Here is a 21,658-nt window from a genome sequence, read left to right on the forward strand (position 1 = left end):
TTCCATTCCAATTAATAATCAAACAAATGATTTTGTTTTATTGAAATTGTTCGAAAAAATAAAATTTTGGCAAACACTTTATACAAAATCCTTCTCATCCGATATTATCTTTGTTTTTTCTAAAATTTTCCATTTTCAAGTGTTTCAGCCTTTGGCAAATTTCTTTTGATTGAAATAGCATCTTTTTCTGCTCAAAGCATGCAAAATGCATCCCCATTTCAAAAAATGCAAAATGCACACAAATGAATAAATAAATCCTGTGTGGATCATTTCTTTGATTGAAAATGTTCATTTCGGCCAGGATTCGCTTTTCAATCTTCAATTCAGAAATCAATCATTGTTTCTGCTGTTTGAAAATTCAAAAATACAAATTCTCAACAAACAAAAAATATCATCCTGTGATATGAAATTTTAAATATTTCTCCAAAGGCTCTTTAATTCTTCAAATAAACTAATGTTTTGAAGAACAACCACTGACCAATTGTTGTGTTTGAGCGTGCTAGGAAATCTCTCTCAGATGTTTCTAAATATAATATGGCATCATAGAAACCACATTTTGTCGCTGTACACTTGTTGGTTGATGAAATATCAACACATCAAAATTGTTGTATTCTCAATTTATATTATTCATTTGATCAATACGATAATTTGTTTTCCTATAAGTTATGTTGAAAAAATGCAACTACAAATGAAAATACAATTGCACTTTTGATACGAATATATTAAAAGTTTGTTACCCATATTAGAAAAAGAAATTCAGGAAAAAAAAGAAAAAGAAATTCCACTTGGGAACTGGGCTCAATGCTGTCAGGAATATGCTGTTTTGTCTGCATAATATATTTTCAGTGCATGTACAATGGTATGGCAAATGAAGAAACATTCCAGACAAATGAACTGAAGAAAGAAAGAATTGATGATAATCTCGAAAGAAATTGGTCGGACACCTTTCAAAAGGACATTTTTGCCAATGAAAATGCATTGGAAACAAACATCGATGGAAGAGAAGGTGGAACGAAAATAACGAAGAAATGTGAAAAAAGGAAGAATGGAGATTCGAAAGAAGAGAATGATGAAAAACTCAAATTCAAAAAATCCAGCCCAAATGAAATGGTTCGAGGAACAAACATGTCTGATGAGCGAAAAATGAGGAAACAACAAAGATTTGAGGGTGAAAGTTGGATTGAAGGGTGTTTGATGTTTGCCAATTCTTCAATAAAACTCCACTCCCTGGGATTGGTGCCAAATGAAGGCCAAAGTGTATTGAATGCTGCAAAAGAGTGTTTTGTCGAAGTGAACAGATGTGGGATAGAAATTGGGGGAGAAATACCTCCATTTTGTTTTAGTGGAAGTTGTGGGCTGTTCATCAATATATCTCTCCGATTCCCTTTGAATTCACATTTACAGAAATGCACATCTCTCTTTTCTTCACAACCATTTGAAGAGGTGCGTTCAGAAAAATGTCATGTTTCTGTTTGTTCCTCTCATTTCTCCTCTTTTTGTGTTTCTTCAGCCCCATTCCTATCATCCCCTTCAATACCCCTAATATCCCTTTCTCAACTGACATTTTTCAACATTTCAACATCATCTACAGATTGTCCGTCCCCAGCAACTGTGACAACCCAAACGTCATATCTAATGAATAGTTGCTCATTCTCATCAATCTGCGATGCATATGATGGAGGAATTGTTCCCTCTCTTAACAACCCCTTGACCTCTTTGACAGCCTCAAACACCTCTTTTTTTAAATGTTGTCGGACAAGAAATATTGAATGCAATGGAACCGCAGATAATATTATAAAGCCAGGGAGACAGAATATAACAGACAATGGAGCAAATTTATTCACTTGGTGTGAATGGAACGGATCAAAAACAACAGGAACAAATAAAGATTTCTCTGATGGCACTTCAAATGGTGGAGCAATTTATATGTTCAATATGGAGAATGGAATTCTAATAGTCACTCACTGTTCTTTTAATGGATGTGCGGCATTTCATACTGGAGGAGGAGTTATGTGTGCAAACATTAAATCTGTTGAGATTGAAAACAACTCATTCAACTCATGCACAGCTCAAATAAGTGCTGGAGGAGGAATGTGCGTCGTGGCAGTTTCATCATGTGTTCGGATCAGCGGATGCAAGTTCAGGTTTTGCCAGGCATATCATTATGGAGGAGGTCTTGATCTTGAAGATATTAATTGTTCAGGAACAGGATGCATTGATACAGAAAATGATGGAGGGGAAAGTTTGTGTGTGATTGATTGCAGTTTCACTTCTTGCTCAGTTTCAAGTTATTATGGCGGAGGCATGTTTTGCGAAATTGTTCCTAAAACTCAATTAAAAATTAGGTTCATTCAGTTCATTTCATGTTCAGCAGCATTGTATGGAGGTGGTCTGAGAATTCATCTTTTGAGACAATCATCACAAAAGGATATAATTTATTGTGATTATCTTTTCTTTCACGAATGTGAATGTTCAGGAAATCCCCCCTATGGCCATGACATAATGTTTTATGATCTTTTTAATGCTTTCCTGTCTTCAAGCAATCCGTTCTTTGAATGTTACACAACAAATACAAATGATCAGAGAGTATGTTATGGATATGACAATATGGGAAGCAGTTGGTCGTACCATCACACAGAAAAACAGTGGTGGATAAATAATGGGATTCTGAATCGGTTTGTTGCAGTTGATGGTGGTTTTGAAGACAAGATGTGTGGAATAGATGAATCAAGGGCTTGCAAATCAATTGGAGTTGCTGTTCATCAAAGCAAAACACAGACGACCTTGGTTGTCATCCCGATGGAAGGGATTCACAAAAGAGAGACCACTCCTATTGATATTGAATCAATGAAGGTATCAGTCATCGGGTCAGGCAACGATAAGAGTTCGATTGGAACAGGAGCCCTTTCATCAACTGGATCGCTGTTCAGTGTGACGACGGGTCACCTTGGTTTATTGCACATGAAGGTTGATTGCAACTCAAATGCAAATCCTTCTTCGCCGAGTGTGGTTGTGGTGTCTGATGGAAGTGGATCACTCTCGTTGGAGGATGTTGTGATCACCACGAGTAACACAGGAGAATATTTGATATCATCGTCTTTGTTTGTGGTGCCGCTGTCGCAGCTATCGATGGTTGGTGTGGAGATCAAAGATATGAATGTGTCAGAACCATTATTCTCTGAGCCAGATCAATCATCGAGATCGACATCTGGAGAAAGCGTTTTGGTGAATGTGACAATTCGGAATGTTAAACTGACAACAGGAAAAGGAGCTGTAATTACAATGAGTGCGAAGTCAGAGGAGAAATTTCTGGTGAGCAATACAACAATAGAGGGATGTGAGTGTGAGGAAGGAAATGGAGGAGGAATGAGTATTCATTTGGCAGACAATGGAGAAGTGGTGATGAATGGAACAACTGTCGTTGATGGATGCAAGGCTGGGAATAATGGAGGAAATGGAGGGAAAGGAGGAGGGATGTTTGTTTTGATGGAGAGTGAGGGATGTGGATTGACAATTGGGCAGAATGTTGAATTTTCAAAGGTGAATGAGAATGTGGCCTCATATGGGAAAGATGTGTTTATTCATTGTGAGAGTGGTGTATTTTTGGAGTCAAAAGTGAATACCAGCTCATTTTCATTTTTTGATGCAAGTGTTATTCCATCAAATGTGTTGAAACTAAGTGGGAGTGAAAATGGTAATGAAAGTGAAGTGATTCCACTGTTTGTGTATTTATGCACAATGGGGACAAAGGTGATTGTTGATGGGAGTGGAGGAAATGGAAAGGACCACAACCATTGTGGATTTGAAGCATTCAGGTGTTTGACAGTTGATTATTGCGCAAACTCAAGAATGAATAGCACCGTGAATGAAATAGAGATTGTCTCATCTTCATCAATAACCAAGGAAATAACAGGATCGTCTTTTGGTGTGATAATTTCAGGAAGAATAACATCATCAGCGGAGGAGAGGATGGGAGTGAATGTGAGTGACAGAGGATCAGCCACACAAAATTGGCTTGTTGGATGTTCGAGTTCACTTACAATGAGCAGACTTTCATTTGTTGTGAAAGATCAGTTGAATATGAGGAGAAGTGCATTCATCCATTCAACATCAACACTCAAAATTACAAACTGTTCAGTCTCATTTGAGAGTGGGGCAATGACTGATGGAAAGATAGGATACAATGTGATAAACATTGAGGGAGGAGAATTAATTATGAATGGATTTGTGATGGAAGGGGGAGTGACAATGAATGGGAAATCAACAATATCAATGACAGATGGAATGAGATTGGAGATGTTGAACAGCAGAGTGAGTGGAGTGGAAGTGATTGGAGTAGATGGGGGATGTATGAATGTTGTGATGAAGGAAGAAGGAAGTGCAAAAGTTGAAGAATGTAATTTTTCATCAAGATGCTCGGATGGAAATGAAATGAAAGGAGGAGGGATGATGATATCAGTGGTGAAGGGAAGGAGCTTGGAGTTGAAAAAGGTGAATTTGTCAAGATGTGAAGTGCCATCAGAGGATAGCGAAGAGGGAGGAAAAGGAATTGGAGGAGGGATGTTTGTTGAACTTCCCAATCAAATGGGATCATTTGTGATGGAAGGAATGACATTTGAGGGATGCAATGCCTGGAAAGGGAAGAACGTGTTTGTTTCTGGATGGAATCTGAGCGAGATTGTGAACAAGGATCATTTCAAATGGGAGATGAGCGAAGGGGAATTGAAATCATTGGATGAATTGTGTGGGCGGGAAAAGAAGACAACAGGAGAGGGATATGTGATTCCATTGGTTGTGTATTTGTGGAGGAATTGGAGTGGGAATGGGTTTGCTTCGAAAGATCAAGGAGGAGACTTCAGTGGGTGTGGGTATTCAGAAGCACCATGTTCATCGATTGAGCACTTGATATCACTGAGATATGAACCACTTGGAAAAGGGGAAACACACATCAACATTGTTGGAACAGGAGCACTCAACAGAGCAATTTCATTTCCATCACCTCCTTCATTAACAGAAACTCCCATTGTGACGATCGAAGGAGAAAAGAAAGGAACAGTTTTGAAAGTGAGAGAAATGGATGGAAATGGAGGAGGTAAATCGATGGTTGTTTCGAATGTTCATCTTTCATTCAAGAACATATCATTCACAATGCCGAATGAATTGGGGAGGCATTCATCATTCATTCAATCTTCATCTTCCTCTGCAATGCTTTCGGTTGTGAGCTGTTCGATTGATTGTAACGAGGAAACAAGAGAGATGAAGTATTGTGTTGTGAGGGCGGATGGAGGAAGTGTTGCAATTGAGGATTTCATGCTTTCTGAGTTGAGTGTAGCGAAAGGGTTTGTGGAATTCACGACAGATGTGAAAAGTGTTGATGTGATGAATTTGACAATATCGAACACAACAATTTCAGGAGGCAGTCTGATATCGCTGAGTCAGCCATCCCCAACAAATGTGTTGATCCACAATCCAAGAGAAAGCACAAAACAAATCGTGAGTGTGAAAAGTTCCTCGTTCACAAACATCACATGTTCAGAGAACAGAGCATGTGTGATGAGTGTGGGATCATTTTCATCTTGGATGGAATGTGTGATTGAAGGGTGTGTGCTGACGAAGTGCATGAGCGAGAGAAGCTTGGAAGGAGGAGGGATGAAGATGTTGATGAAGAGAGGCGAGTCGGAGGTGAAAGTGAGTGGGTGTTCGTTTGGGATGTGTGTGTGCTCAACAGGGAATGGAAGGGGAGGAGGGATGATGATTGATGCACTTGATCCGAATGTGGAATGCTCCAACACGGAAATGCGACCTCTTGGGCTGAGATTGGAGAACATCCGATTCATGATGAATGATGCGTTTGTGGGAAAGGATGTGTTCATCCTATGTGATTCGATTGCCTCGCAGATCAATGAAAGACTGTTTTTGCTGGACTTTAGTCAGGAATCTTTGAAGTTGAACAACTCGATGTGTGGGAGCGATGGAGAAGAGAATATAGATGTTGATCTTATTCCGCTGATCACATTCTATTATTCTTCGCAGGTGTTTGTCTCAGTGAAAGGGAGCGACAGTGCGCAATGTGGAAGACGAGATGCTCCATGTGAGAGCATTGGAAATGCTGTGCAACACATTCAAAGAAGCATTGCGAGCATGATAATAATTGATGGAGAAGGGAAGATTGGAGGAGAATGTGTGACTGGGGATGTGAGGATGGTACCTGTGAAGAAAACAAAGGGGAAGATCCATTTTGATGGGAAGATAGAAAAAGCATCTGAAGAGAACAGCATCTTGAAGTTTGTGAATGAAAGTGCAGTGGAAAGATGCTCATTTGAGTTTGGAGAACAGTTTTCATCGAGTCACAGCTGCATCATGAAAGTGAAGAACGGGACAATCATGATGAGGGAGTGTGAGTGTTTGTCATCAACATCTGAATTGGTGATAAAAAGTATTGTGATGTCAGTTGAGGGAGGAGAGCTGGAGATGGACAAGTGTGTGTTCACGAGAATGCAATTGTCTGTGCCTTTGATTGAATTCATTGGGGAATCGAAAGCAGTCATATCAGAAACTAAAATAGATAATTTGGATTCAGAGGGAAATGTGATTGAAGTTGGAGACAGAGCAGAAGTGGAGATGAAGGAGTTGGATGTTCAGAACATCACTCTCTCAAGGAGTGGAAGTGCGGTGAAAATGCAGTATTTGGTGAAGAATGAAGTGTTATCGAACTGTTCATTTGGAAAGTGTTTGAGCTCAAAGGAGAAAGGATCGATTGTGTCAGTGAGCAATTGTGCCAATGTGAGGTTTGATCTGTGCAGGTTCTCTGGGGATTTGGAGGTAGAAGCAAGAGAAGAAAAGAAAACAAATGGAAGAACAGAAGAGATTTGCAAATGGATGGGATCAGTTGTGGATGCCATTTCAAGCAATTTGACAATGAAATACACCACAATCAGCAACTCGAAGAAAGGAGGGCTCTCTTTGTCAGGTGGAAGTGTTGTTATTGAGAACGGAGAGTTTGAAAACAACAATCCATCAATTGAAGGATCTTCATCATTGAGAAGAAATATTATCTGCTCTGATTCGGGAACATTGAATGTGATGAGTTTGAAAGGAGGAGATGGATTAAAGGATAACACTTCACTGTGGATGTTGAACGATGGGTGCAGTTTTGAAGGGATTGTTTCTGAGAGGGACTCTTCATTCTTCATTCCTGTGTTGGAAAGTGTGGAAGCAAAAGAAGAGACAAAAAGAATAAAATTGATATTCAAAGGAATGCTTCTTGTTCCATGCAATCTGTCATTCTCAATTGTGAAGCGGAAGGGAGAAGAGAAGGAGTTTGAAAAATACAATTTTGATTCAAATAGATTCTTGTCAGAAAGAGAAGTTGAAGGGAGTGTAGCAAAAGATCTTATCAGCAGTTGTGGAGATGAAATTGAAGTGAGTGCTTGTATTTTGTTTGGGAATTCAAATTCTCCATCTTCAACAAATTCATTCATCCTGAAGAATAGGAGCGAAGATCAGTCAAGTGGAAATGAAAGAATTGTTGAAGGTGGAAAGAAAGAAAGTTCTATATGGCCAATTATTGTCGTTGTGTTAGTTGTTCAGTTTTTAATTGTTCTTGTTGGATTAATTTTGTTTGTTGTTCGATGGAGGAAGGCAAAGAGACGAACAGAAGAACTGGAAGAGATTGTGAACGACACAGTGAAGAAGGATCCGAAGGCAATTGAGATGATCACAATGGAGATGTCTCCAGAGGATCAGTGGAGGAGAGCAGAGAGAGAGGCTGAGAAGAAGAATGAAGAGAGAATAAAGAAGAGAATTTATGAGAATAGCTTGGGACACTCAGAGTCGTCAGAGCATCTTCTGTCTGAGAGTGGATCCACTGAATACATTCTTGGTCAAGACTCGGACAAGATTCCCAAATGGATGCTGGAGAAGGTGAATGAGAAAGAAGAGGAGGAAGAAGTGAGAAAGGGATCACCATCTCCATCCATTTCATCCACTTCAACGACAGACACTTCAGACACAGATTCCACTTTTGTTCGGGGAGAGGATCTGTGCCCAACCACCTCATCCATGTCGAATCTGGTGGATGCAATGGCCTGCTCATCCCCTCATGAGAAGCTGATTGTGGATCTGAGGGATTCGATGTTCATGCTGTTGCACGGGAGGAACAAGACAAAGGAGATGGCGATTGGGAGTTTGAAAGAAAGAGAACAAACAGCTGCTCAGATCCTTTTCTGGGTGGCTAATCTTGCCCTCCACTCCTTTGATGAAATGGAAATTCCACTTCAATCACTGGCAAATCTGAGTCCTCATATTGTATTGTTCTCCGAGCACATGGTGATTTATATTGTGATGCACTCTGACTTGTTGTCTGATGATTCAGACTCGTCTTCCATCTCTTCATCAACAGTTGTAACTTCTGCAAGTGATGATGATGATGATCAGGACTCCCTTCCATCATCAGCTTTTGAGGATGATGATTATTACAAAAAAGAGTGTTTGAGGTGGAAGGCGCCTGAGCTGCTGATGAACAAGAAGATGAGTGCAACAAAGGAATCAGTGACATTCTCGATTGGGATGATGCTGTGGGAGTGTTTGACACTGCAGATTCCGTTTTGTGATTATGAGGCAGAAGTGGCTGGGCAGAAGATTGTGAATGGAGAAAGTGTTGGGCTTGAGAAAATCCGAGATTCATCTTTTTATGAAGCAGTGAAAAGCGCAATTTCAATAGAACCGTTTGAAAGGCCTACATTAACCACTTTAAAGCGAAAGTTTTACGAGTATTTTCCATTAGAAACAAATATTGTGACAGTTTCTGATGCAGTGGACTTTGATATTGGAGGAGATGAAGAAGGGAGCCAATGTGAAGAGAAAAATTCCAGGAATAGTTTTATAAGTAAAACAGCCTTCAATACAACAAGTTGAATTACAAAATAATTTTGCATATTTTTGTGGAGAGGACTGATGTTTGTACATGTTTATATGATTTTTTTAGCTTTCTTTGTAAAGAATCACACAACTATTTTACTTTTTTTGACTGTTTCGTTTCCATAATGATGAAATTTTTTGAAACTTTACCAACAACTTTGCTCTTTTCAAACTCTTTTGAAATATTGTAATTCTGATGTTCTTTGATTGTCTTTCATTTCAAAATCACCTTCCAAACTTTGGCATTTCATTTTTATGTTTTTATTAGGAAGTCATGATTTTCTGTGATGTATTGATCCAAAATTTTGTGTTCATACATATTATCATAGTTTTTGTTTCACTCAACATAACGCCAATTTTTTATTTTTATCATATTATTGTTTTATCATGTTCGATGTTCAAATTTTGTATTCATGCTTTCATCTTTTTATTTTTTTCTAGCAATTAAAAGACCTAATATGCTTTTTAAATCCACTCAAAAATTCAATGGTCTTTCCTTAAAGAATGAATTGAGATTTTCACAAATGTAAAAAATTTTCAAAATTTAAAAACAAACAAATAATAAGAAAATAATTTCAAGATAGGAAAAAAAACCGACTCGATTTTCAAGAAAATTTTATCGTTTCAAATATCAACACTCTGATTTCAATAAAAAGAAAAAATATCAGTTCTCACTAACAAATCAAAGGAAATGCTTATTGTTGAAAATTATTGATTGGAAAAATAAATGATAATAGTCTTTTTTTATAACTAATTGATCAAAATGTTAAATCAAAAACAAATATAATCAAAAAAAAATGAATTTTTGTTTTATTATTAATATTTTTGATTTTGGGTAATAATGGTTAATTTTTTGAAAAACATAATAAATGAATATTTTCATGAGTGATTATTTTTGAAATCAATTTTTTTTTTTCCTTCAAATATTTCAATTCCAAATTTTGTGAAAAGAAAATGTGATTAAACACTGAAAAGAAATTTCACAATTGATTGAAAGAATAATTGGCATTCATTTTGGACATCCTTTTTATTTAATAATTGTGAATCTTTAAATATTTGATGAAATACACGTACAAAATAAAAAGAATCTTAGAAAAACAGACACCCCGATAAAAATTGTGATAAAAATAATTATCACACATATGGGTGATTTTTTTTGACATCATAAAAAAAGATCAAAAATTGAAAAGAAAAAATCAATAGTGGTATATTTTGATCAAAAAGTTAAATTGAATTTTTGTTAGTATTTTGCTTTTATTGCTATCATATATATTTGTAAAATTCATAAGAACAAAAAAAGGGCAAATGGGTATGATACGACCAGTGAAAAATTCATATCATAACGATTTCTTTTTCATATTCCCATCAGACAAATCATTAGTACAATGCAGATGAAGTCAATTTTTATCATCTATTTTTACATAGAAAGAAATTTATTATTTTTTCAATTTTTGAATAATGATAAAAAAATATTTTCGTATTAAAGCCCTAATATCTTTATAAATAAAGTTAAAATGAAATTACTTTAAGGGTTAACCCTAATTCATAGAGTTCTGTTGTTAAAACTAGTTAATAGGGAAAAAAAACCTAAAAGAAAACATAATTGAATTAAATGATGGGCTCGTTCAAAGATTTTTATCATTTCAAAAATAATAACGTTGGTAGATAATTTAATTTTTGAAAAGATTTTGACGACTGACCTTAATTAATGAGTATGTTAAGCTCGGTTTCAATTCAATTTTTGATATTTTAAAGAAAAAAATCATAACTGGCCGTATAATCCCCTTTTGCCAAAAAAAGATACCTTTTTTATGTTTTAAGTGAAAAAGAAAATTTTGATCATGTTTAATAAAAATAAACAAAAAACAAATACTGAAACTTCTAAAAGGAAAATAGTCATATCATAATTGGAAAAACAAAACTTATAAAGAAAATTTATATTTATTGAACAATGTTGATGGATTTTTATGTACAAAATAAAATTTCTTCAAATAACATGCATTGAGTTTTGTTTTCATTGAGGTAAAACTTCATCACCAACTTCCTGCTACAGCTGAGCAGTTCAACGACTTATTATAACAACGAAAGGAATGGAGGCGAAACAATAATGGATGATCACAATAGAGTCAATCTCACTTTTCTCTCCTTTTTATTTTTTTGAACAAATTTCTAACTTTCTTCTTCATCTGCTGCCCATTTTTCTTGCTTTTCTGCTCCACTTCATTAATATCCCCCATTTGAAAATGTTGCCCTTGTTGTTTTCTTTTATATATATTGTTTTCCTAATAAAAGTTTCATAACACTTCTTAATCACTTCTTTAACGAAAAAAGAACTTGTTAATTTTTTTCAGCGAATATGCTTCGTTCATTTTCTTTATTTTCTTCTCTTCTCAGCAAGCTCCCTCTTCCTCAACCACACATTCATCACCAGTCTCATCTTTAACAACCTCACTATATTCCATCTCATCTCTCTCACAAACCCCTTCTCTTTCAACTCCTTAACAGTTTTAACAGTTCCATGAGCAGCGTAAATTTGGCACACAGAAACCAGCAAACATCGGAAGGCGAACACTTTCCTTGACGTGAAGATCATCCGGTTCCGCGTGATTGAAGAGGTGACCGAAGGAAGAAGAAGATGATGAGGAAGAGGAAGAAACAATAGCAGCAGAAATATCATGAGATAATGCAATATATCAAGAAGAGAGGAGAATGTAGTTAACAGAAGGGTTCAAGCAAGCACTGGACGAGACCGAATCAATAGCCCATTCAGAAAATGACTCAGAAACAGAAGAAGAAGTTGAAGAAGAAGATGAATGAGAAGACGAATGATAATTGGCTGCTATTGTGGCTGAGGAGTTGGTGTGTGTGATAGAACAAGCAGATACAGCTGTGCTCGCATCTGACAAAACATCCAATTCTTTGGAAGAGATTGAGTGATGTTTCTTGGAAGAAAAAGTTAAATTCTCTGATTTTTGGCAAATTTATTTTTCTTATTCTTGTTATTCTTCTTCTTCTTCTTTTCTTCTTTCTTCTTCTTTTTTCACTTTTTTCACTTTTTTCTCTTTCTTCTCTATCTTCTCTATCTTCTCTTTCTTCTCTTTCTTCTCTTTCTTCTTTTTCTTTTTCTTCTTTCATTTCAATTAGTTTCTTCGTTTTCTGCTAAAAAAGAGAATGTCTATTGAAATGAGTGTGTTTTCAATGAGGATTGATGAGAAAGTTGTTTGATGATTGACGGCTGTGTGATCTATGAATAATCAGCCTTTGAATATGAAGAAGAAGATGGAGGAGAAGAAGAATGAAGAGAAGAAGAATGAAGAGAAGAAGAGAGAGAGAAAGAAGGAGAAGGAGAGGAAAAGTGAGAGGAAGAATGAGTTTGTGAAAGAGAACGGGGAAATGAATGGAAAGAAGGAGAAGGAGGAAAAGAAGAGGAAAAGGAGAGGAAGTAGACATGTTCGATAAAAAGGCAGTGCTTAGGCTGGATATGTCGAAGGACTTATGTGTGAGTGAAGAAGAGTCTGTGGCAGGAGATGACTGAGTGAGAGGCTTCGGCGGGGTTCCAACAAGAACAGAAGTAACAGACAATTGTGCGTGTGACAATGGAGAATAAGGAGGAGTAGCAAATGTTGAGAAGGCTGTGATGTTTTCAACGTGTAACTTTGCAGATGAGAGTGTGCAGTCGAGCGAGTAAAATGTCTGCTGTTGTTCATCATTATTTTCATCATCTCCTTCTTCTCTTCCCCTGTCCCTCCTCCTCCTTTCTGTTGCTGTATGTGCAAGCCTTGTGTCGAAAGTGTCAATTTGCGATGTTCAAAACTCGTCTTTCTTCTTCTTCTTCGTCTTCGCCTTTGGCTCTTCCTGCTGTCTCCCTTTCCTCTGCTCGGAACTCAATTTGCCACTGTTCTCCGCTCTCTTTGCCTCTTTCATTTGATAGCGCACTCCTCGCTCTTCGCTTCTTGGCGGTGTCATAAAGTGAGTGGATAATTGCGATGTGCTGGCAGCCCCTTCCCCTTCCTACCCCAATTTCTCTTCTCATTTCCGTTCACCTCATTCACTGGAGCTTGTGTACTGAAGAAGAACGAGCTCCTTTAGCAGAGTAAGATGAACCGCTGTTGAATAGGAAATCCGTTCAAATGCACAACCTGAAATCCAATAGAACACATCGACAGTGATGATGATGAAGAGTATAAAGAAAAAGGAGGAGGATAGGAAGAAGAAGAAGAAGAAGAAGAAGAAGCAATATTTGACTGAAGAAGATTCTGTGTGTTTTTGGCTATGCTGTTCATATCATGTGTGCTAGTCGCTGAATAAGCAAGTGAATCGTGAGGAAGCGAATTTTGTGTTCGGAAACCGAAAAATGAGGAAGATGATCGATTGAATGAAGGAGGATTATCGGAAGAAGAAGAAGACGAAGACGAAGACGAAGTTCAAGTGAAAAAATGTGAATATTTGTGGTGATAGAGAAATGCGCAACCACTCAAATAACATTTCTGAAATAAATGATGAGGACACTTTGCGTGATGTCGTTGATTGGCCAAAACATCTCGCTTGATGTCTAAACTTCAGATTGGTCAGAAAAACTCAACCACAAAATCTATTGCAACAGATTTTTGTGAATCAATAATGTTGGTTTTCCACAAATCATTTGTCTTCTTTCTGTGACTTCACCTCCTTTCACCTCAAAAATAGAAAATGATAATATCTCTCAATTTCCATTCCTTTCCATTTCCATCTTCCATTCAGCTCACAAAACACTCAGAAAATATCTATCCCCTCCTTTTCTTCAGCATTCCCATTCTCTTCCAAAAAATATTCTTCTCCTCTCATAAAAAATACCTCTCTTCCATTTGAACACTTCAGAATATTCTTCTTCCTTCCCGCTTTTGCCCTCTTTTCTTTCTCTTCAAAATCCATTTCTCCCATCAACAATAATTACCTTCCTCATCATCCCCAGTCACTTCTCTATATATTTTCTACATTTTCTTCTATAAATCTCCGCCTGCTCTTCTCCATCCCTCCGTCTCCAAATTTCAATCAATCAAAAACCCCTCTTGAAGCATTAACATTCAAAAATGCACTCAACTCCCACCCCCTGCCACAAATAATCCTCTTCCATTACTTGTCTGCCACATATCCATCCTGTTCCAGGCATTGATAAGATAAACATCAAATACTGCATTGGGTATTTGAGAATATTATTAAAGGAGATGATCATGATAAAAAAAGAAAAACGCATCTGGACATCAATCGCACTGCGGGTTGGTTGAGAAGACACTCCCAATGAGATACACGATGCATTTTGTGGAGATTTATTCCATGCTGCAATTTGACCACTCTTAGGTTGAAGCTGAAAAGTGTTTTTTTGAATGATGATTGTTGTGAAAATGAGGCTTTTTAGCAAAAAACAGTAGAGGAGCAGTTTGACATTTATTTCTTTTTCTTTATATGAATATTAACCTGCCGACTGTTTTTGTGTTGTTTTCAGGGCAGCAGGCGTAAATGAATGAAAGCAAATGAAAGCGGGATATCTCGTTGTGCAGGGTGAGTATGGAGTTCGGACAGCGAATTAGTGAGGAAAGTGCACAGGATGAAGGGATTTGGATGTGAATTGGAGATGATATTTTTGGAATAAGAAGTTTTTTGATGATGAGTGTGGAAATGAGTAAAATACATAAATTTTACATTATTCAGAAGAGAAAGATAACTAAACAGTTGAAAGAGAAGCGAATGTGGGTGAATCAACTATGAAAATTATTTATTGTCAAAAATTGATTGATGTTTTCTATTATTTGTTGATTTCAACCAATCAATTCTTTTTTCATCAATAACATTTTTCTGCAAATTTTTCAAAAGATATTTATTGAATAATTTATCTAAATTGTTGCATTCATATTTTATTTGCGGTTAATTAATTGTTTAATTCTGTTTATTAGAGTTTTGAAACTTTTTGGATATGTTTAATGAATTTTCTTCAAATTTTGAAGCAAAAACAATTAGAAACAAATTAAAATTGGCATAATCGCGTTATATCGGACAACGAAAATTTCAGTTTTTTTGTGTCTGATTTACTTAAATATGTATCTAATTCATTTTAAAAATAGTTTTAAAGCGCGGAAAACGTTTTGTCAAAAATAAAAAAATGTTTCGAAAATATCACAATTTATGGGTATGTTCCTATTTAGGGTTATTGAAAAACAAACAATGATCAAAAATGGCATATCCAAGGGAAAAGAAATATTCTGTATTCGGTAAAATTTGTACATTTATAAAAGAAGAAACTGCATGGGATTGGTTTTTTCATCACATTCTGGAAGATAAAAGTCCAGATTGCAGAATTCATAAGAAAAAGAAGGTTTTAGTGAAAGAAGGAGCAAATTATAGGTATTGGACATGTAGAAAATGTGCAACAAAAAAATCAGTGTACAAAGGAACTAATTTGGAGAATTCAAAGTGTGGAATTAATAAGTTTTTACTCATCATCTTGTTTCTTTGGCTTGGGATTTCTCAATCAAACATTCAAAAAATGCTTGATTTGCATGATTCAGTTGTTGGCTATTGGAGCTGTGTGTTAAGATGTGCTTGTATGGATTTTATCAACAACAATCCAATCAAACTGGGAGGTGAGGGGGTTATTGTAGAGATTGATGAGTGCGTATGGAGACGAAGAAAATATAAAAGGGGGAGAAAGAAAAAAGCAAATTTGGATTTTCGGTGCGATAGAAAGGACAGAAAATAAAAAAGAAATCAAGAAGAAATTCATCAATATAGTTCCTGACAGATCTGCAAAAACTCTTCTTCCGATAATCAGACAGCACATTTTGCCAGGCACAACTATCATGAGTGATGAATGGAAAGCCTATTCATCACTGGAAGCATTCGGATACATTCATAAAACAGTCTGTCATAAGAGAAATTTTGTTGATCCTCTGAGCGGAGCTTGTACAAACACGATAGAGGGTATGTGGTCGCATTTGCGGGGGTTTTTCCCAAAACATGGTGTTAGAGAACGGTTTTTGGGGGATTATCTAGCATTTTGGATGGTGAAAAATACAAAACAACTCGCTTTTCAAGATGTTGTACACATGATCGTTTACAGAAAGGAAGAGGAAATCGAAGAACAAATTTTGGAAGAACAGGATAAAGAAGAAGACGACGAATTAACAGATGAAAATATTCCAGATATTGATGATTTTGATTCTTCAGAATCTTCCAATGAGAAAAAAGATGAATCAACAGACAGCTTGGGATTATCTGATGGTGCTGATGCATCGGAATGGGTGGATGAATAATAACAATTGATAATTTTTCTATTTTTCGATTTTTTTCATTGACCCACAATCATTTTTTTTTTGAAAAAAGAAAAATTAAAAACTCGATTTTGACAAACTTCCGCGCTTTTTTAATATCCAAAACATTAATATATATGAATAATAAACATTTCTATTTGCATTAAAATCAATTTCTCAATGTCCGATATAACGCGAATTTGCCGAGTTTTGTTCGTTTATAGAAGGATAAAAATGATAAGTCGATAATGAATGTTCTTTCTGATGAAATCGAAATTGATAATGTGTAGTGAAAGGATTTTGAGTAATTTAACTTTGTTTTTTGAGCGTTAAATAATCAATAGTGAATCGTTATTGAAGGCATTTGATGTATCAGCATTTTATCCAGTTATTCATCTGACAGTTCATTTTTAACCTTCAAATATGTTAGCAAAAATTAATTTGGAACCTTCCGGAATAAATATTTCACTCAAAAGCTTTCTGTGCTTTGTGCACAATAAAAGTTGAATTTTTATCATTATTGAAGAAAAGGAAATTCTCGAACAAACTGTTTTTGATTAACGATTTTTCATCATAATTTTATGATCCGCAACGACTCCTCACAGCTTTCATGTGTCAATTTTCCAAATAGAAACATCTCTTTCGATTGTTAAAAAAACAAACTTCCTGTTAGGTGCGAAAATAAATGAGATATTTCAAACAAAAATGAATTGCAATTCTGTTAATGCCAAGTCAGTATTCCATTTCACTATGTTTATTTTGTTGAACAAAACGAAAATTTGTAATGTCATGTTGTTTTTACAATTAATATTTGTTTTTTCTAAAAAAAGGACTGGTATAGTGAAAATAAGAAATGTTATGGTTGATATCATTAATAAAAGAAAATCTTTGCAATTAAGAAACAAAACATTGCACCTTTTCATTTTGGTTCTTTTTCCAATTGAATGACCTCTCTGACTTCGTGTGACATCAGTGACTGAGTGACGTCAGTGACTTATCAAAATTCCGAAAATACTGATCACGTCACAAAAAAATGAGTAATGGAAATTTATCTTTCATAAATATTTTTCTTTTTTTCATGATTGGTTTTGGAATATAAAATAAATTTATATTTTGAAATTATTTCACCAATAAGTTACAAAATTTCAAATTTTAAAGGATCTTTTTTCTGACGTGAAATATTTTGTCACGTCCGTCAAAAATCAAAAACATTACGTCAAAAGTCAGTACGTCACTCAGGTTCATATTAAACATCAACACCCTAAGTCGAAACAAGAACAACTTTAGGAAAAAATAAAAAATAATTTGTTTTCTTGTTATTCTCGAACTTTATTGATTTTGTTTCAATTTTCGAAAATTATTATCATTCTTTAAAAATATGGGACAAAATATTTGACTTCAGGCATTTTCAGTGTTAACTTATGCACTTTTCATTTTTTTTTTTTTGAGAACAAAAAATTTGAAATAAATGGGCTTATTTTTAGAAAAACATGTGAGGTCACAAAACATTTTGTTATTTCATCAATGATATTTGTTTGCAGATATGAAAATCAAATTTATTTTGAAATCTGATAACGTTTAATTATGAAATAAGTGAAACAATTATTTCTTGTTTTGTGCATAAAAAGCTTGAAAGTTCATGTTTTCCCCTTATATATATATATAATATTATATATTTTTTGTTGGGAAACATTTTTCATTAAAACTTGTTTGTAGAGAAATTCTCATATGGGTGATTTTTTTTGATATCATAAAAAATTCCGACGTTTGATCAAAAATTTATTTCATTAAGGGTTGGTTAAAAAAGATAAATGAAAGTGATGATCATTCAAAAATATTGCTTTGTATATAGTTGTTGTTATTTATTAATTAATTTTAAGGCAAATTCGCGTTATATCGGACATTGAGAAATTGATTTTAATGCAAATAGAAATGTTTATTATTCATATATATTAATGTTTTGGATATTAAAAAAGCGCGGAAGTTTGTCAAAATCGAGTTTTTAATTTTTCTTTTTTCAAAAAAAAAATGATTGTGGGTCAATGAAAAAAATCGAAAAATAGAAAAATTATCAATTGTTATTATTCATCCACCCATTCCGATGCATCAGCACCATCAGATAATCCCAAGCTGTCTGTTGATTCATCTTTTTTCTCATTGGAAGATTCTGAAGAATCAAAATCATCAATATCTGGAATATTTTCATCTGTTAATTCGTCGTCTTCTTCTTTATCCTGTTCTTCCAAAATTTGTTCTTCGATTTCCTCTTCCTTTCTGTAAACGATCATGTGTACAACATCTTGAAAAGCGAGTTGTTTTGTATTTTTCACCATCCAAAATGCTAGATAATCCCCCAAAAACCGTTCTCTAACACCATGTTTTGGGAAAAACCCCCGCAAATGCGACCACATACCCTCTATCGTGTTTGTACAAGCTCCGCTCAGAGGATCAACAAAATTTCTCTTATGACAGACTGTTTTATGAATGTATCCGAATGCTTCCAGTGATGAATAGGCTTTCCATTCATCACTCATGATAGTTGTGCCTGGCAAAATGTGCTGTCTGATTATCGGAAGAAGAGTTTTTGCATATCTGTCAGGAACTATATTGATGAATTTCTTCTTGATTTCTTTTTTATTTTCTGTCCTTTCTATCGCACCGAAAATCCAAATTTGCTTTTTCTTTCTCCCCCTTTTATATTTTCTTCGTCTCCATACGCACTCATCAATCTCTACAATAACCCCCTCACCTCCCAGTTTGATTGGATTGTTGTTGATAAAATCCATACAAGCACATCTTAACACACAGCTCCAATAGCCAACAACTGAATCATGCAAATCAAGCATTTTTTGAATGTTTGATTGAGAAATCCCAAGCCAAAGAAACAAGATGATGAGTAAAAACTTATTAATTCCACACTTTGAATTCTCCAAATTAGTTCCTTTGTACACTGATTTTTTTGTTGCACATTTTCTACATGTCCAATACCTATAATTTGCTCCTTCTTTCACTAAAACCTTCTTTTTCTTATGAATTCTGCAATCTGGACTTTTATCTTCCAGAATGTGATGAAAAAACCAATCCCATGCAGTTTCTTCTTTTATAAATGTACAAATTTTACCGAATACAGAATATTTCTTTTCCCTTGGATATGCCATTTTTGATCATTGTTTGTTTTTCAATAACCCTAAATAGGAACATACCCATAAATTGTGATATTTTCGAAACATTTTTTTATTTTTGACAAAACGTTTTCCGCGCTTTAAAACTATTTTTAAAATGAATTAGATACATATTTAAGTAAATCAGACACAAAAAAACTGAAATTTTCGTTGTCCGATATAACGCGATTATGCCCAAATATTTCCCAACAGTGAAAGCAAAGCAATAATGAAAATGAACAAAAATGTGGGCATAACTTTTGATGTGAATATTTTGGTATGAATAGGAACAATTGATAATCAGAATCTTTCAGGCGAGATTGAAGAGGCGGACGCAACAAAAAAGCAACTCAGGAATCAAATCTAACTTGAATCTTCCTTTCTCATTATTGTGAACATTCAAAGGTTCTTCTTTTTCCTTTTTAATTCGTTTTATAAAAAATAATAAAATAATATATAAAAACATTAGACCAGCTGTTTTCAATTTATCGAAATGAAGAAATAAATGGAAAAAATGAAAAATTTGAGTCACAATAAATGAGTTTTCAATATTTAAGCATTTTCAAGAAAATAAGAAATATCGAACGATAATTTATCATTATCATTTTCTTCGTTAAGAAAAACAAATATTCCACGAAAACACACAATGAAATCTTCGTCTTTCTTCCACCATCTTTTCATGTACTTTCCTTTTCGACTCTTCATTTCATTTTTTCCTCTTCGTAAATTTCATTTTCTTTAAATGGCTTCAAAGCTTTCATTAAAAATATCAAGAATGCAATTGCAATTTTGCCATCCAATGTTGGACTCTGTATCTCCTCCAAAATGTTATCAATTACACTTCATTTCAATAAGTAATCAAATTTCACGTTTTGTTTATCTGATTCATTTTTGAAGAAAAAAAGGCAACTAACGTGAATTTCACTGTGATTATTTTTCACTGCTTGATATGCCTGAACAATTCTGCCAATTAGCCCAGCATATTCTTCATTCCACAATTTGAATTTGTAAAAACAATGATTCAATGGTGTGATCCATCTCTTCAAAACAATCTCTTCTTTCGTTTCTTTTTCTTTTTCTTCTTTTCTCTTCCAATCAACACATTTCATTAGATTTTCCAGTTCACTTTTTGCCTCTCTCAAAAAATGAAGTTCAATCACAAACTCTTTCTTAAAGCTTTTGTCAAAGTCCAATCTGAAGGTCAAATAAAGCCAAATTGATTGATAAGCAAGATGAGTCAGATTATGATGTTTCTGATGATTTAGCACAATTTCTTTGATTTCATTCAAACACTGTTTTTGTTCGAAAAACAAATAAAAATATATGTGGAAAAAAAAACATATGTACAAAAAAGAAAACAAAAATGTTCAAACGTCAAGTACGCCAAGGTTGGAAAGTGGTGAGAAAGCTATTTCCACTTCTTTCTGAGCTTCTTCACTTATCATTTTGTTCAATGCAGCATTCAGATAAAAAAGAACGCAAATTGGTATTAATTAATCAGGAATTTTTTATCATTCAGCAAAAGATATCATTCGCAGAGACCAATCAGACTCTTTTCGTTTCATTTCTTTTTCTTTCTTCTCATTTTCATCAATGACTATCTTCTCGAATCTTTCATTCAATGAAGATGCCATCAATTCAAATGTGCTTATTTTATTCAACACATTGAAATATCCAATTTGCTTCAACAACAAATTTGCATTTTCAATTGACAATTTCTTTTCTACTATTATTTTGTCCGTTTTGTTGAACAATAGAACTATGAAAATGGATTTGAATTCGTTTTAATCCATCTTATCCATCAGTACTGTTATTTCTTTAACTTTCAATTTCTGCTCCTCCTCATCGTAGAGTTAAAATTCGGAATATATTTCTTCAAAAACAAAAAAAATGAATTAAATTTGTTCTGGAATGTTTGCACACCTTTAAAATTTTCAATTTGCAGTCTTTGCCTGAATATTCGAAGAAATGTTACATTTCGAAAATTTCACATTTTGCCTTTAATATCGAATTCACCAATGTATCGATGGAAGAAATATTCGTAAAAAACACTCAAATCATTCGCGAAAAGAACATTGGTCATACACATATTAAAAAAATGAACATGAATAACATGACATTTCAAAGTATAATCCAGTTTCATATAACATGTGATGCAGCTATGGGATTTCATGATCATTTCATAATCTTTGTGAACCAAATAAAAACATGCATAAATTCTGTTATTTATTTTTTATATATCACTTCAAAAAAATGAGTCCTATCACAAAAAAAAAAAAAAAAAAAAAAAAAAAA

At 34.6% G+C, this 21,658-nt stretch overlaps 1 protein-coding gene across 1 annotated transcript; it reads left to right on the forward strand.

The window, feature by feature from the left end:
- Positions 1–1,935: 1,935 nt before the first annotated feature.
- MONOS_8286 (uncharacterized protein) lies at positions 1,936–8,916 on the forward strand (the record flags this gene model as incomplete). Its single annotated transcript, XM_067878683.1, has 2 exons — positions 1,936–2,242; positions 2,477–8,916. The coding sequence occupies 2 exons, from the start codon at positions 1,936–1,938 to the stop codon at positions 8,914–8,916; spliced, it is 6,747 nt and encodes a 2,248-aa protein (XP_067720064.1).
- Positions 8,917–21,658: the final 12,742 nt, after the last annotated feature.

This window comes from Monocercomonoides exilis (genome assembly GCF_001643675.1).
Source record: "Monocercomonoides exilis strain PA203 chromosome Unknown scaffold56-565389, whole genome shotgun sequence".
In the NCBI taxonomy this organism is placed as follows: domain Eukaryota; phylum Preaxostyla; order Oxymonadida; family Polymastigidae; genus Monocercomonoides; species Monocercomonoides exilis.